The sequence below is a fragment of the Oncorhynchus nerka genome, linkage group LG16 (assembly GCF_034236695.1).
Source record: "Oncorhynchus nerka isolate Pitt River linkage group LG16, Oner_Uvic_2.0, whole genome shotgun sequence".
NCBI classification, from domain to species: Eukaryota; Metazoa; Chordata; class Actinopteri; order Salmoniformes; family Salmonidae; genus Oncorhynchus; species Oncorhynchus nerka.
The window spans coordinates 810,223-828,165 of NC_088411.1; the positions used below are offsets into that span (position 1 = coordinate 810,223).

At 40.5% G+C, this 17,943-nt stretch overlaps 1 protein-coding gene across 2 annotated transcripts in view; it reads right to left on the reverse strand.

Annotated features, from left to right (window-relative positions):
• Positions 1-14,665, reverse strand: part of LOC115143892 (eomesodermin-like) — a 20,662-nt gene extending 5,997 nt beyond the window's left edge. For both annotated transcript variants that reach the window (XM_065002352.1, XM_065002351.1), the window contains exons 1-3: positions 13,756-14,665; positions 3,769-3,923; positions 2,940-3,061 (exon numbers count right to left, since the gene is read on the reverse strand). In XM_065002352.1, coding sequence (XP_064858424.1) covers positions 2,940-3,061; positions 3,769-3,923; positions 13,756-14,303 — 825 coding nt within the window. In that variant the 5' untranslated portion in view covers positions 14,304-14,665. The remainder of the gene's footprint in view (positions 1-2,939; positions 3,062-3,768; positions 3,924-13,755) is intronic.
• Positions 14,666-17,943: the final 3,278 nt, after the last annotated feature.

A 17,943-nucleotide genomic window follows, 5' to 3' on the forward strand; every position in this document is an offset into this window, starting at 1 on the left:
CACCAATACTCTTCCTAGAACTGGCCATACTGAACAATAGGGGGAGGCGGACCTTGGTCAGGGAGGTGACCAAGAACCCGACGGTCAGAATTCCTCTGTGGCGATTGGAGAAACTTCCATAAGGACAACCATCTCTGCAGCACTCCATCAATCAGGCCTTTTTGGTAGTGACCAGATGGAAACCACTCCTCGCTAAAAAGGCACATGACAGCCCACTTATAATTTGCCAAAAGGCACCAAGATTCTCTGGTCTGAGATTGAATTATTTGTCCTGAATGCCAAGTGTCACATCTAGAGGAAACCTGGCACCATCCCTACAGTGAAGCATGGTGGTGGCAGCATCATGCTGTGGGGATGTTTCAAGGGCAGGGACTGGGAGGCTAATCAGGATCGAAGCAAAGATGAACGGCACAAAGTACAGAGAGATCCTTGATGAAAACCTGCTCCAGAGTGCTCAGGACCTCAGACTGGGGTGAAGGTTCACCTTCCAACAGGACAACAACCCTAAGCACACAGCCATGACAATGCAGGAGAGGCTTCGGGACAAGTCTCTGAATTTCCTTGAGTGGCCCAGTCAGAGCCCGGACTTCAACACATTTGAACATCTCTGGAGAGACCTGAAAATATCTGTGCAGCAACGCTCCCCATCGAACCTGACAGAGTTTGAGAGGATCTGCACAGAAGAAAGGGGGAAACTCCCAAAATACAGGTGTGCCAAGCTTGTAGCGTCATGCCCAAGAAGACTTGAGGCTGTAATTGCTGCCAAAGGTGCTTCAACAAAAGTACTGAGTAAAGAGTCTGAATACTTATGTAAATGTGGGGGCTGGTGCCAGGTTTTCTTCAGATGTGACGCTTGGCATTCAGGCCAAAGAGTTCCATCTTGGTTTCATCAGACCAGAGAATCTTGTTTCTCATGGTCTGAGAGTCTTTAGGTGCCTTTTGGCAAACTCCAAGTGGGCTGGCATGTACCTTTTACTGAGGAGTGACTTCCATATGGCCACTCAACCATAAAGGGCTGATTAGTGGAGTGCTGCATAGATGATTGTCCTTCTGGAAGGTTCTCCCATCTTCACAGAGGAACTCTGGAGCTCTTTCAGAGTGACCATCGGGTTCCTGGTCACCTCCCTGAACAAGGCCCTTCTCCCCTGATGGCACAGTTTGGCTGGGTGGCCAGCACTAGGAGGAGTCTTGGTGGTTCCAAACTTCTTCCATTTAAGTATGATGGATCTCTACGGTCAATTCCTTCGACCTCATGGCTTGGTTTTTGCTCTGACATGCACTGCAATCAAGTTGTAGAAACATCTCAAGGATGATCAATGGAAACAGGATGCACCTCAGCTCAATTTCGAGTTTCACAGAATTGGTTCTGAATCACTTATGTAAATACGGTATATGTTTTTATTTTTAATACATTTGCTAAAATGTAAAAAAAAAACGTTTTTGCTTTGTCATTTTGTGGTATTGTGTGTAGATTGCTGACAATAATTGTTTTCTAAATCCATTTTACAACAAGGCTGTAACGTAACAAAATGTGGAAAAAGTTAAGTGGTCTGAATACTTTCCGAAAGCACTGTGTATATATATATATATATATATTAGAGGTCGACCGATTAATCAGCATGGCCGATTAATTAGGGCCGATTTCAAGTTTTCAATGCTTTTCTTAAAATAAAATCAATGCACAAGTATATATTTTTTAAACCTGCATATTTAGTTAAAAGAAATTCATGTTAGCAGGCAATATTAACTAGGGAAATTGTGTCACTTCTCTTGCGTTCAGTGCAAGCAGAGTCAGGGTATATGCAGCAGTTTGGGCCGCCTGGCTCATTGCAACTGTGTGAAGACCATTTCTTTCTAACAAAGACTTGCCTGAATTTTAGCCAGCAAAATTTAGACTTATGGATGCCACCCGTTCGATTAAATACGGAACGGTTCCGTATTTCACTGAAAGAATAAACGCTTTGTTTGCGAAATGATAGTTTCCGGATTTGACCATATTAATGACCTAAGGCTCGTATTTCTGTGTGTTTATTATATTGTAATTATGTCTATGATTTGATATTTGATAGAGCAGTCTGACAGAGGTGGTAGGCAGCAGCAGGCTCGTAAGAAATTCAATCAAACAGCACTTTCCTGCGTTTGCCAGCAGCTCTTCGCAATGCTTGAAGCACAGCACTCTTTATGACTTCAAGCCTATCAACTCCCGAGATTAGGCTGGCAATACTATAGTGCCTATAAGAACATCCAATAGTCAAAGGTATATGAAATACAAATGGTATAGAGAGAAATAGTCCTAGTTCCAATAATAACTACAACCTAAAACCTCTTAACTGGGAATATTGAAGACTCATGTTAAAAGGGACCACCAGCTTTCATATGTTCTCATTTTCTAAGCAAGGAACTTAAACATTAGCTTTTTTACATGGCACATATTGCACTTTTACTTTCTTCTCAAACACTGTGTTTTTGCATTATTTAAACCAAATTGAACATTTTTGATTATATATTTGAGACTAAATAGATTTTTATTTATGTATTTATTATATTAAGTTAAAATAAAAGTGTTCATTCAGTACTGTTGTAATTGTCATTATTACAAATATATATATATATAAATAAAAATAGTCTGATTAATCGGCATCAGCTTTTTTTTTTTTTGGTGTATCGGTATCGGCGTTGAAAAATCATAATCGGCCGACCTCACATTATATACATATATTTTTCATTATTTTTTTGTTTTTTTCAGGGGGGTTGCACCCTCAGCACCCCTACTATGACGACCATGAAATACGATCAAAAGCACCATCAATAGAAAATCTAATTTAGATAAATATTCAAACTACTGAACAAACACACAAACAGCAAAAAAGCAACAACATAAAACATTAGGATTTTATGACATATTTAAATGACTTTCTGAGCATACTGTATTCTGTTACCTGTGCAACGTTGTTGGAGCTGCCCTTGTTATTGGTGAGCTTGAGCTTGCCAAACGACACCTCCTGCCTCATCCAGTGAGCCCCTGTGTTGGGAGAGTCTGGGTGCATATACATCCTGTTCCCTATGGGAAAGAGTTAATAACAACGTTAATGAAGCCTTCCTGAGCCCTTTATAAGTCTACATAAGCCTATATAAATGCTTCACAAATCATTTACAAGCAAATGCCCTACTACACAATCACAGCTCCAGTTAACATCGGCACAACAACATTCTAACCCGCCACCACATAATCGTTAGCTACCATGGCAATGTTACCACAACTACCACTACACTGTAATAAGTCCGGTGCCACACAGCCACCATACCTGCTATGACACAGGTTGACCTATTTCGATGACTGCAGTGCTGTGTGGTAGTTCAAATTGATGCTCTAACTCTCAAGGCTCCTCTGGAGGAGTATTGGGGATTCACTGATTGTACCACTGTATGTCATTGATTGGAGCTGTATGGATGACAGAGAGTGTGGTGTGGAAATATTATAAACTGGGTGGATCGAGCTCTGAATAGTGATTGGCTGAAAGCCGTGGTTTATCAGACCGTATACCACGGGTGTGACAAAACCTTACTTTGAACTGTTCTAATTATGTGTAGTAACCAGTTTATAATAGCTATAAGGCCCCTCGGGGTTTGTGGTATACGGCCAACAGTGAAGCGCTGTATGCAGGCACTCCGCGTTGCGTCTATCTTAAGAACAGCCCTTAGCAGTGGTATATTGTTCATATACCACAACCCCTCTGGCCTTATTGCTTAATTATAATACAATCATACCTGGCATGTTGCCCTCTGCTTTGCCACACTGGACCCACTTGCCTCCCTGGTACCTCCAGTGGTGCTGGTCAGCCAGGACCACGTCCACATACACATTGTAGTGGGCTGACGGGTCCAGAACGCTGATGTTGAAACTCAAGAAGGGGAACATCCTCCTAGAGTAGAAGAGAGATCATGGTCAGATGAGAGAAGAGGGAGATATATTTGGTTAAAATACAACAAAAGAGGGACCTCCCTGGTGGCGCAGTGGTTAAGGGCGCTGTACTGCAGCGCCAGCTGTGCCATCAGAGACTCTGGGTTCGCGCCCAGGCTCTGTCGTAACCGGCCGCGACCGGGAGGTCTGTGGGGCGACGCACAATTGGCCTAGCGTCGTCCGGGTTAGGGAGGGTTTGGCAGGTAGGGATGTCCTTGTCTCATCGCGCACCAGCGACTCCTGTGGCGGGCCGGGCGCAGTGCGAGCTAACTAAGGTTGCCAGGTGCACGGTGTCAAATTAAAAATAAATTAAAAAATACAACAAAAGAGATGTACTGTAGGGCAAGATTTAATTGAAAGGAAAATACCACTAAAAAATGCATTTCTTGGTATTTGTTTTATTGGTCCACTGTTGATACAGTCAAAAAAAACAAATATCAAAATATAGTTGGAGTGGAATTATTCCATGAAGAAACACAAATATGATACTGTATTGCTCTTTCTAATAACCTTATAATGTGTGGTGTACACGTTTTACCCCTATTATTCCAATGTGGATATACACAGTACAAACAATTGGAATTAAAATACACAAACATTTCTTGACTTGACAGCTTTTACAACACTACCATCAGAATGACTAAATCTACTTCGAGCTACAAATTGTACTACAATCTGAAACAACCCCAAGGCATCTTTGTCAGAAACAACATCGAGCAAGATAGAGAGGGGATTTCTTTTTAAAAGCTCTGTGTGTGTTTCTTCTGTGTGAGGTCAGATGGCTGAGGGGCAGAGCGGGGTGATAGGAGAGGGGGGGCAGGGTGTTGTAGTGGAGGTGAATATTTAATATGGCTGTTAATAAAAGATGGGCCAGAAAGCAGCGTCTGATTGCTGGAGCTTTACTTGGTGAACTGATTTGATCACCGGGGCAGTCACTGAGGAGGTAACGGGGAGGTCAGCCTGTCCCAAGGCAATACAGTGGGGAAATGGGGGGTAAAGTTTGTCCAAAAACAGGAAAAACACACTCATACATACATAATGTACTGTAAAACACACACACACACACAAGGCTACCGGGACAGCATGGCACAACACAACCAACTGTCTGTCGGCGTGGATTAACGGTCTCTAAGCCTGTGTACATTTTATAACCCCTTGCCCTTTGTCGCCCTGGCATATACACTATACATATCAGTTTACACTAGGCTGTATATGCCTTCATTATGATACTGCAAGTTGCGGCTGTTTGAGATAAGCACAGGGTAATTGATGTTGCTTTGCTTTTGGCCTGCTGTTTTGATACTACATAGTACCTGAGGCTATAGCTGTATAGCACTTCCAACGCAACACATAGACCGAGATAGTGTGCCTTTAGTGAATAGTGAAGGTAGATACTTGATCAGATAAGGCTGTGCCCACTCCTTAGTGGTTCAAAAAGCTGTGCTAAAAACACACTTCCTTTCCAGATACTCTCACCACCACCACCAACTAGCCAACTCAGGAAATTACTATTATGGTGAGAACCTGAATGCAATTTCTGCTACAATATTCATCATTAATACTGAAGGTGCTTACGTTTTAGAGGGTTATTTGTTGGTTGACTACCATGGTGAGAATATGAAGGCAATTTCTGCTATAATATTCCGTATTAATACTGAAGGCACTTACTTTTTATAGGGTTATATGTAGGTTGCTTTAAATGAAACCATGGTAACGTATGTAATGCTACAATACTATAGCAGAGATTGAGAGAGAGCTACTCTCTGCCTCTTACACTGACAGCCCTGTCTACCTCGGTATGACAGAAGGGGCATTACCTTTTCCACCTGGTGTGAGCCTATAAAGTCACCTCATTTAAATTCAGTCTGCTCGACCCTCAAGCTCTTTCAGCATTTAGCAGTGTAAAACAAGTGAGGTGTATAAAGAGACATTTCTTTTGGGGGCAAATGTTTGTTTGTGTGTGTGTGTGTGGGGGGGGTAGAGGGCTTCCACTCTGGAGGGTAACTCCTACTCCAATTGGGTGTGTGTGCATGGCATATGTGTGTATCTCACAGATTTCAATACCACAGTCAATTAGTCAAGGCAAACTGTACTCTGCTGAGACAGCGTTAACCTCTCCTCTTCAATGACAGACATTAGGGAACCCAAAGGATCTGTGCCAGAATACTATATAATAAATTAAAATGTATTCAGAAAACAGACCACCTTAGGTTGTGACATTGTTATAAAATCTGCTTGGTTTGTGTTTGTTCTGAATGCTTTTATGTGACAAGATGGAAGAGGCTGTCATATCTGTACGAGGAAATGTGCCATTGACAAAACCCACACAAGACCTTACACGCATCATACCCTATGGTAAGACAAAATACAATTGGGTGATGATATTTTTTCCTTTTACAGTAGATCTCCACACTGTTGGATATGAATATGTTCTACCTGAATCATGGGCAGTCCAGTGCAACAATCAATCTCAAATCTCTGTGAAACCCAAGTATTGTGGCAGCTCCTTAGCTGCTAGGACATAACAGGTGATAGGTTTCTCCTTCCATGGCTGTGTTTAATATAAGTGAAAACAGACACTGGCACTGTTTGAGTCATGAGTGGAACCCCATTACCCTAAAACAGAAAACAAGAACACTGATAGCTGACATTTTCCTTCACTGATATTGTCAGACTTATTTAAACTGAGGCCTTTTATAGGAAATCAGAACTTGTCGAGAGGAAACCAAAAGGCGAGCCACAGAGATGTGGGGGAGGTTCAGGGGTTTTCATTATTGATTATGCAGGATGAGATCTGTAAACTTCTCTGGCTGAGTATGAAAGGCAGAGAGCCTGACTGAGAGTGGGCAGCCACAGACGGGTCTAGCCATGCCATGATTCCATGTCTATTGACTCCTACACTACTGTTTGTGTGCCACAGGTAGTACCTGTTCTAACTAAATCAGCATATTTAAGTCAAATACTTGCCAGACAGCCAATCATTCAACATGTGGGTGTAGTTGGGAAAAACAAAGCTCAATGACAAACAAACATCGGGTTAGAGAGAAAGAGAAAGGGGGTAGCCCTGGGGATGTGAAGCAGAAGCCGGTGAGTGACTGCATATTCACAGGGGAGAAGACTTTTCTGCTTGAGTGCACCCACTGATTCAACAGGACAGGAGTTCAGGTCCAGTTTATGTCACCACACATGTACACTTGATCATCGGTGATGAAAACATGCCAGTCTACAGCTGCTGCTGGACACAAGGAGAGTATCACACTATTTATAGGCACCTATTCTCTATCCAATGGATCGAGGTACAGTACAGAGAACCTTTGTGTAGACAGAAGACCGAACAGCAGCTCAGGAATATTTACATTTACATTTAAGTCATTTAGCAGACGCTCTTATCCAGAGCGACTTACAATATAGTCAGATGATGTTATTTGATACACTATGAAGATATGATTGATAATGTACTGTTTGCATTGGACTTTAGATATTGGCTGGACAGTAATTAAAATACACAGAATATATTCAAACAACCTATTTTTGCTGAAAGCAGGAATTTTAGGAATGCACGATATATCTGTGAACATATGTGTTTACAATACCGTGTTGGTAATTAAGCATAATTTGTTCAACCGCCACTTCCGGGGTAGATAGCTTTAGCTTGGTACCTAGCTAGCATCAATACAACCAGCCTGAAAACAATGACCAGTAGAAACTGCAGTCATGTTCATTATTCTTAGCAATGATTTAGGAATCCTTGTGAGTAAGTATTCGCTAAGTTGCCACTTGTTGTTCGCCTATTGAAATTGAACTTCAATTCATGAAAATAAATAGCTAGCCAGCTACTTAACCCTGTGGCCAAAAGCAAACATTATAAGCAGCCAGCTAGCTTATGTGTTGTTAAGCTAGCCACAATAAGGATTAGGCACAATAGTGGAATTTGCGGTTTGCCTTCAAAATAAAAGTATGTCATTGACAGTGATGCAAATGAATACGAATAGTAAATTATGTCATACTTTATTTTGAAGGCTAACCTTAAAGTCCACTATTGTGGCTAATCCTTATTGTGGCTAGCTTTACAGATGGGTCCGACCACCATTAGTCAAATAAGAACTGTCTTAAAAATTAGGGTAATTTTAGATGATGACACCTAGCCTTATAGTTAGCTAGCTAACTATAGCTATTGAAACAGATTATGTCGTTTTGCTATGTTTTTGGGGAAGAACATTGTTTGCATCCATGAGCTAGCTAGCTTTTTTTTAAATGGCCAGCACTGTAGGTGTGCGAGACAACTTTACCAGCATCATAGCATACATATCGATGACTCATTGTGACATATGAAATATGAGTGATAGTGTAATCAATGTGTAATAACTACGTTAAAAAATGTATGAACGCGTTAAATTATTATGTGATGTGCAGTCACATTCAAGTCCTGATTGGTCAACAAGCTTACTTGACACGTCAAATAGTGTTATTTCACACACCAAATAGTGTTAAATAGTATATTTATAGACATGCAAAGACCCAAATGGCATTCCATAGAAGTCCTGGTTGAGAATGAAATGACTGAACAAATGGACAACGAAACAGCACAGCAAGTATGTGAAAGAAATAGGTTTTGATTATGTTTTACTGGTAATGGGGACATACGTAAATGCCAACAAAATAACTTTTTGATCAGTGTGGTGTGTGTAACCTTTATTTAACTATGCAAGTCAGTTGACGGACTACCCTGGCCAAACCTGGACGACGCTGGGCCAATTGTGCGCTGCCCTATGGGACTCCCAATCACGGCCGGATGTGATACAGCCTGGATTCAAACCAGGGACTGTAGTGACGCCTCTTGCACTGAGATGCAGTGCCTTAGACCGCTGCGTCCATGTGTTGCGTCCATGTGTGTTTGTGTAAGTGTAGTAGAATGCTTAAAAGGCTGCTAGAATTGTAAATATTGGATATCGGTATCAGTTTTGTTTTGGCAAGGAAAATATTGGATATCGGTATCGGCCAAAAATGTCATATCGGTGCATCACTAATGAACTTCAAATCAAAGGTTTCTATGAGTGGGTGCGACCATACATGCAGGGCTCTACGGCAACGCAGACTTTAAATATATTTTTTTACAAGTAGCATGTGTGCGCCTAAGTTTAAAAATGGAGTCACACACAAAGAAATTTGTGCTCCTAAACTATTTTACTACAGTGTGAGTAAAATGGTCACACTGTGGAGGCCTGACATGCTCCCCATTCTCAACATCTTTCAAGAGGCGATGAGAACCTAAACATCAGAGCATATAGGAAGTACTTGGGTTAGTTCCTTCTGAAAAGTTGGTATTAGAGGTTTCTGCAAGACACTGCATACTTTATGTATGCACACACCAACATCTGTACAGGATGTGACAAGTTGTTTAAAAAGTCTAAGACATCAAAACCTTGAAATAGTCCTACTTCTGCTTCACTGGAGAGAGAGAGAGGTGGAGCATATATGCATTACCCAGACACAGACTAGGTTGCACTTCATGTTGACAGACACTGATTGCTATATCTCTACAAACGCTTATGTTCATTTTTATTTAACCCCAGTTTTCAGAAACACAGCTACAGCTACAGTAAATAAACCTAAAAGCCTAAAACGTCCAACACTTTCTGCTACAGTGTCAACGGCCAACATAGTATTACTCCATGAACTTGAATAGTAAAAACAAATATTACAAACATTGGATTTATATAGTACTTTTATAGGACCAAAGACACTTAAAAACAATCAACAAAAACTCTACTTTATCCTTTGAGGAGTGTTCATTACTTGTTTATTTATAAATGGGTTATAAACAGTCACAACACAATGGTTTAATTACATTGTGATTGATTGATCCTAGTTACAATGTTGAATGTTTAAATGTTTTTTTGGAACATATTAAGTGAGAAATATATACTTGATGTGTTTCTCACAACATTACCGAGATTCATTGAACCAGAGAGACAGAGATGTATTTTCTCTCTGAGCAGGTTACCATGATTCCCGTGAGTCTCAGGTTAGGGCAGAACTCTTCCTCTGAAATGGGCTGCCTACACTGTAAGAACTTACTCAATCATATCTCCGTCCAAGAAAACATCTTGCTATAGATCAATAACAGTTAGAGATGTCATCAAATTATAGAGTATTCAAAATTTGAATACTACAACAATCCAAAAAGCACACAACATAATGCTCATGTCTTCTTTGACAAGAGACGTTTCTGAAACCTAACAATGGCTGAATGCAGTGGTTGCTAAAAATGCATGTCTTGGTTAAAACCTCTTGAGTGTAGGGGGCAGTATTTTGATGTTTGGATGAAAAACGTACCCAAATGAAACTGACTATTTCTCAGGCCCAGAATCTAGAATATGCATATAATTGTCAGATTAGGATAGAAAACACTCTAAAGTTTCCAAAACTGTCAAAATATTGTCTGTGAGTATAATAGAACTGATACTGCAGGCGAAAACCGGAGGAAAATCCAAAGAGGAAGTTATTTTGATAGCTCCCTAGTCCATTGCATCCCTTCCCTCCATTTAAAGGGATATCAACCAGATTCATTTTCCTATGGCTTCCACATGGTGTGAACAGTCTTTAGACATAGTTTCAGGCTTTTATTCTGAAAAATGAGCGAGAAAGATCACATCACGTCAGTGGATGGCTGGGTGCCAGCAGCGTTTTGCATGCGTGAGCAGCTTGGAGGAGACATTTTCTCTCTCTCTCCTATTGAAGAAGCTACGGTTGAAATATTATCAATTATTTATTGTAAAAACAACCTGAGGATTTATTATAAAAAACGTTTGACATGTTTCTACGAACTTTACGGATACTATTTGGAATTTTCGTCTGCCCCGTCGTGACTGCTTGAGCCTGTGGATTTCTGAACATAACGCGCCAAACAAATGGAGGTATTTTGAATATAAAAATAATCTTTATGGAACAAAAGGAACATTTATTGTGTAACTGGGAGTCTCGTGAGTGCAAGCATCCGAAGATCATCAAAGGTAAGCGATTCATTTTATTGCTTTTCTGACTTTCGTGACCAATCTACTTTGCTGCCAGCTGTTTGTAATGTTTTGTCTGCTGAGAGAGATGCCATTACATAAATGCTTGGATAGCTTTCGCAGAAAAGCTTTTTTGAAATCTGACACGCCAGGTGGATTAACAACAAGCTAAACTGTGTTTTGCTATATTGCACTTGTGATTTCATGAAAATTAAATATTTTTAGTAATTTAATTTGAATTTGATGCGCTGCAATCCAGCGGATGTTGACGAAAATGATCCAGCTAAAAGGATGGGTGCGCCAAGAAGTTTTATATTCCAATCATGTTGAACCAGCACCTAACATAATCTCCTCAGTTATGTTTCTATCAGCAATCTAAGTACATGGTGGACCACTATCACAATAAATAGCAACCTCTCACCAACAGGTATGGTTCCATTTCCACTGCCATGAGTCAAAGAGTCAGTGGTGGTGGAGATGGCTGGTCCAAGCCCATGTTAAATTAATTGGTCTTGTCTTACAGGAACACTTGAAAAGAGCAGGAGAACCCTTGCCCCTGCTGCATGCCTAGGGATTGCTGCACATTTCAAAAGGCCAGACTTGTTCTTCTGAGGGAATGGGATCCTCACTCCCTATACTCTTAACTGTACCAGAGAAGAGGTGTGAGTGAAGAAAGAGGAAAAAAAGCTTGCCTTCCTTCCTGGACTTCAAAAGGTGCCTAGCACCACTGCTCTGTGTATGGCCATCTGAAGCCTCGCTGGTGCCTGCTCTGCCCTTCACCCCATACCCCTCTCTCTCCCTTTCTTGCACGCACTTGCGTGCTCTCTCTATGTCTCTCTCTCTACAGTATGTCTCTCTATGTGTCTCTCCATGTCTCTCTCTCTACAGTATGTCTCTCTGAGTCTCTCTATATGAGTCTCTGAGTCTCTCTTGTCTCTATGAGTCTCTCTGAGTCTCTGTCTCTGAGTCTCTGTCTCTCTGAGTCTCTCTCTCTGGGTCTCTCTGTCTCTTTATGAGTCTCTCTCTGTCTCTCTCTGAGTCTCTCTGTCTCTCTCTCTCTGTGTCTGTGTCTCTCTCTGTCTCTCTCTCATCCTTTCACTTGGCTCCATTGGAAGTGAGTAGCATTAGAGAACCCAATGGTTCCAATACTTTTCTTTCACTATCAGTGGAAAATGATATCATGAGAGTAGCTATTTGGTGGTAAGTCTGTTTACACATAATGTATTTCAATTCAATGTGCATGTGATGATTAATATCATGATTATGTAGGCATGTATGTTGCCTGTGCCTCTGTGTTTGCGTGTGTGTGTGTGTGTGTGTGAAGGGGGGTGGCGGGGGGCACAGCAATATGTGTATTTTAAGATATGCATTAATTACTTTAATTATAAGAGCCGAGATGACCATGACCAGACTGTCATTTTCCACAGGGTTATCTGCCAGGAGAGGTTATATCAAAAACTGACAAACGCACACACAGACATACACAGAGGCAAGCACCAATATACTGTAGGCCTACACAATCATGATAGTAATGATTCGAGTAGAGAGATGAATGCGATTGACAGAACCTGAACCAACTGTCACTGATTTAAACCATTACAGAGAAGTGGGAGTGTTATTTTCATTTGGAATAAGGTTTTATTTTCATATTTACCATTGTAGCAGCACAAAATTGCATTTGAAACCAATAGGAAAATGGTTGAATTAGAGACGGCGGATTATGCCAGCGTGGTGATACACTCGGCATGCACTTCAGGGAGTCAGGCTGAAGTATCAGAATGTTTTCCAGCAACAATATTTCCATGATATTGTGGCTAGTATTTATGCTCCTCATCATAGCACATTGGACTCAAACCAGCGCATGAGAACTTGGATTGCTTTGCCTAAAATGTTCATGATAAGTTGCACAAGTTAAATCAGTTAGAACATATAATTAAAAAAATATGCAAAGGAAAACTAGAAAAATATGTGAGAAGCTCACAATGTTGGAGTTTATTTAAAGTTATGCTTAAATAGCATGCAGATTTCATGATGGGCAAAAAGCAACAACTAAAATAGCCAGCTAGTTTAACATGTACATGATTATGTTTTGTGCATCATATGAATTAATATCGAATAAACAAGCCTGAATATTTTTGAGCAATTTGTTAGTCTGTAGCGGGTCAATAGTCTCATGCCGTGTCTGGATTCATTCTTATAGGCCCAATTCATTTTCGTGTGACATACTCGGCTTTGGCAGTTTGGCACACACTGATATGGCCAACATTATGTAGCCTACACATACAATGTTTAGGAATGAGTTTGAGGAAAACATGAGCAATGCACCAAGGAACAACTTTCCCTGAACTTTCTCACCAATGATTAGCTCACATGTTCTCATGCCTTGAGACCTGTCAAAAACGTTTTAGCGCGATTGACCTAGGCCTACATTACCTATGGAAGGAACTAACACATTTTGCTGGTTGAATTCATGTTGTTTCCACCTCATTTCCACCGAAAACAATACGTGTGATGATGTTGTATCAACATAGAAAACTGATTGGATTTGAAAAAAATCATCAAAGGGATTTGATTTTTTTTTTTGAACCAACGTTTAGCTTAAATCCATTGTCATGGTGTCATGTTGAATTCACGTTAGTTGACAACTCAACCAAAAAAATACATTTGGAACTGACGTCTGTGCCCAGTTTATTGTCATTTGGTGTCTACATCAGATGCTAATAGGCTTATAATAAACAGGCAATAACGTTTCCCTCTGAGGGAATTTGCTTTTTTACTCACCGTCCCTGTTTCGTTATGATCATTTCCGTTTGGTATTTGTGGAACTTCGCCCACAGAGGATAGTTGTTGAGGAGAGCCTGCGTCTTCCCGCACACCTGTAGCCCAGGTAATGGGTAGAGCGGAGTGCGAGGGTACCCGTGTTGAAAGGGTGCGGAATAACTCTCTGAAGAGGCAGGGTAAACTTCTTTGCTAGTTGTCGAGAAACCTTCGCCTCCCGTCGGTAAATAAGTCTGTCCCATTCCGTTTCTAGTTGGCGACCTGACACTGCTGAAGTGGCAGTTATTGAGGGGAGTTGGTGAGTAAAACCTCCCAGGTTGTGCTCCGAAACCTGCCACAGTTTGGTCTGCGTGGTATGGCAGTACCAACCCGTCTTGTCCGTTTTGAATTGCGTCTTGGTAATATAACCTGGTGTCCTGAATTCCCATTTTGAACTCCGCTAAATCCTTGCTGCGTTGAAGGTGATTGTTGATATCGGTGTCTTTTCCGAAAGTTTGCGTATCAGTCCCATTCAACATACTGAGATAAAGATTGGGACCTATGCCGCCCATGTGCAGCCCCAGTCTCAGTGTATGCGCAATGTCATAGGTTCACCGTGCCCCTATTGTTTCAAGTCGAGTGGAATGATAGCGCGTTTAACGATTTTGAGATAAAGGCACACAAATCAACATTTCGTCCACCTACCGTTTTTTGTTCACCCAATAACTAAATAATACGTTCTAAAGTTCATAGAACAATAGGTCTATCGACTTCTGGAAAACGAACCCTCAATTTCAATATATCAAGAAATAGGCAATATTTTTAGTAAAAGTCACGGGTTAATGATCTTATCGTTAACCTTCGGAAATAATTGACTTGTCTTTTTTTCCAAGAGTCCCTACCAGTGTCTCAAACACATGCCCTGCTTCCTAACCTATGATATATACATTTAGCGATTGGTAATTGGCTGGAGGTGGGTCTGATGCCGAAGCTGGACGTGATAGGCTTGAATTTCGCAAAGACCCTCCCCATTTCCCAAGGACTTGCTCGTGCGGCTCATATATTCTAAATAAGCAGACAACACGATAAACAATTGTCAAACTATTAAACTCTCTGAAACGGTTGTGAGTGCAACGTTTTCTCACTTTAGGCTACTTAATGTCAATAACACATTTTAGGAAATATAAAGTCCATTGATTACTGGAATTGCATGTGATCAAAATAAACTCAATATTTTATTGTAGTGGCAGATGCAGGTAGGCACTGATAACATCATTAACCCGTTATAATGAACATTATAATAATAACAACATCAACAATATTATTATGATTACTTAGTAGTAACCTACTATAATGCTAGTGTACTAGGCCTAATTGCCTAATGATAAATGAGTCATTTTGAATAGAGCATACAGATAAATAAAACAGATAATAAACATATACATACATATAGGCATATTGTTCATCAGATGTAAATTATTCCTATAGCTTGACAAGATAGTCATACCCTAACTGTTGTGAGCCTATTCTTCGATAGCCTTATTCTTCTCTGATTTTGGCCCACAATATTTTGCCCTTTTGTTTTAAAAACGAACAAACAAACAAAAACAAGTTAATGGTTAGTCTTTCGTTTAATCGTAACCTTAAAATATAAACGCATGCACATTTCTGGGCTTCATGTTGTCATAATTCAAATGTTGAAATATCAACCATTTTACAACGCATTGGTTAACTGAGACAGCGTGCACTGATGTGCGCAACACGTTCTGTACCACACTGACACCAGACTGTGATTAATATACTCTCAACCCGTCTCTGACTTTAAACCAACTTTCTTACCTCAGCCTACATGCAACATTTTAATTAAAACGCTAATTTTTTTCAATGTTTTAGTCATCATCAGAGGGAGGGTTGATAAAAGTATCCGCACACCCACAAGGTTTGGATTTCATTTAGAAAAAGTGTCTAATCGGGTAACAGAACGAGTGTGAACGATTCAATTTAACAAAAGTTTCAGAGTTTTGTCATGTTTAATAAAATGCCATTTCTAAAATGTTTTTGTTTTGTAATTAATGCATATCACATGTATTTCATATATTGACTCAATCATGTTTTAGAAAATGTAACAAAAAAACAAACAAATACCAGTAATTGTCACCGTGATGCATTTAAATTAGCCTGATTGTGATCAGTTATTGATTGGTTGAAAAGGGATGTATAAAATTTGAATACATAATAGTCCAGAGGTTCTTCTAACTGTGACTTTTAAAATGTTTAACAGTTTTGTTTTTTAACTTAAATTGGTCAAATCTGTGACATTTGCTGTCAAATGAACAACATAAATGCATTGATTTCACAAAGAAGGGAGTTATTTCTAATAATTCAGTGAAAATAATGGGATGTGACCGCTACAATAAATGTATTAGCTCAGTAGCAGAGTGAAGAATACTATAGAATAGTGCACAAGATGAAATAGAGACTGAGGTGACTGAAATATTGTCTATGACTGACTCCAGCAACTGTCCTTGTGTGTTCCAAGAACACAGACACAACTGTTAAATCTGCTCAAAGAGAAGATCTTTATGTTAAACACAGATAAAACAGATAACTCCAGGGGTATTGACCCCCCCCCCCACACTAATACACAGAAATCCCCCAAGTGCAGGTATGACACAGTCCTCCCACTCCACACTGTCATTGCTCTAATCTTAACTTCCTGTGTATCTCTTAGCAAGGTGAGCTCACAAGGGCACGCCACTGAAGTCATCGTTGTTGACACGAATGGCGAGAGGGCCACAGTCTGAGCAACACAGCGGCCAGGCCAGCCAGGCGTACCCATGAGCCTCCGGGGCAGAGCCACCATTTCTCCCGCATTGCTCTCATGTCATCCTACTGCAGGTTTCCCCAGGACATTACCTCGGTGTGCACAATCAGCTTTCATTTGATCCTCTAACAATTACAAACAGGCCACGTGCTAGTTCTCAACATATTCATCAGTTTTGGATCTGAGCAAACAGACCAACAGAATTACAAGGCACTAGCCTCACATTTTATGTGTGGACAAATTATTTCAGATATTTGTTTGGCCCTATTTCCCAAAAGTGTACTTACTATATATTGGTCAAAATTCAGTTAAAAGATTTTCTTTGACCTGGCAATCGAAGAAGCTAGAATGGATCATTAGCTTTTTAAAGACTTCCATGGGCTGACAGATTTAACATTAGAAGTGCTAGACCTCTGAATGATTTACGCTCCGGTGTGGAGTCAGTTGGTTAATCCAGATCTTTATCATGATTGTCATCTAGCGCCTTGACTTAACAGTGACACATTTTTGTGAAAAGTATTACATATCTCACATCGGACATTAGCGAGTGGCCTCTGAAGATATCTACCCAAAGGGTTACATGATCGTAAAAGTTACTGATAGATTAGTCGACACCTCAAATGATCAATGAACACTATGTTTGGTTGTTACCCACAACATTTACAATTACATTTACAAACTGTTGACAACAGTACGGTCCTTATGCCTTCAGGCGGATACATTGATTCTGTCTGTATCATGCCCCCATTGGCTCAGTGCGGAGAGGAAGGAAACAAGTGCCCCCAACCCTCCACTGAACCTGATTGGGCAGTATGGTGCCTAGACGGAGGACTACAACACGGGACACTATGTCAAACTGAACGCCATAACTCAGTTGACAACACTTGTTTACAATCTAGTTTATGTTCGTTAAACAGAAACATGCTTAGACCGCTGCTTTCCAGAATTCTGTCAAACTCTATAATATAATTGTTATCCATGTGTTCGGTGTCAACTTTTCCCACTGAGAGCATAACCTCTAGTCATAAATACCAGTGCCTTGACATTTCACCAATGTGGGTGGGCCTCCCAAGTGTGACCCACATGGATCTCAAATCAATGAATCAGTTGCAGCCTGTATGAATCATAATGTTGACTTGTGGTGCACCACACTTGAAGTTGGTTTCGAAGCTCCTGCAAAACTCTTGAATGGAGCAAATAAAAACTCTGCAGTCATTACACCTGGCACTATCACTACGAAGCATGACGAATTAGAATCTTTGTTCAACATTGAATGGATAATAATCCCAGGGTTATGTCAATTGACATAAGTCTTACGAATGTTGTTATAATCTGTTGTTACGTTACGACAGGTGTCGCATCTTCGTATGACTGTGTTATAACCGATA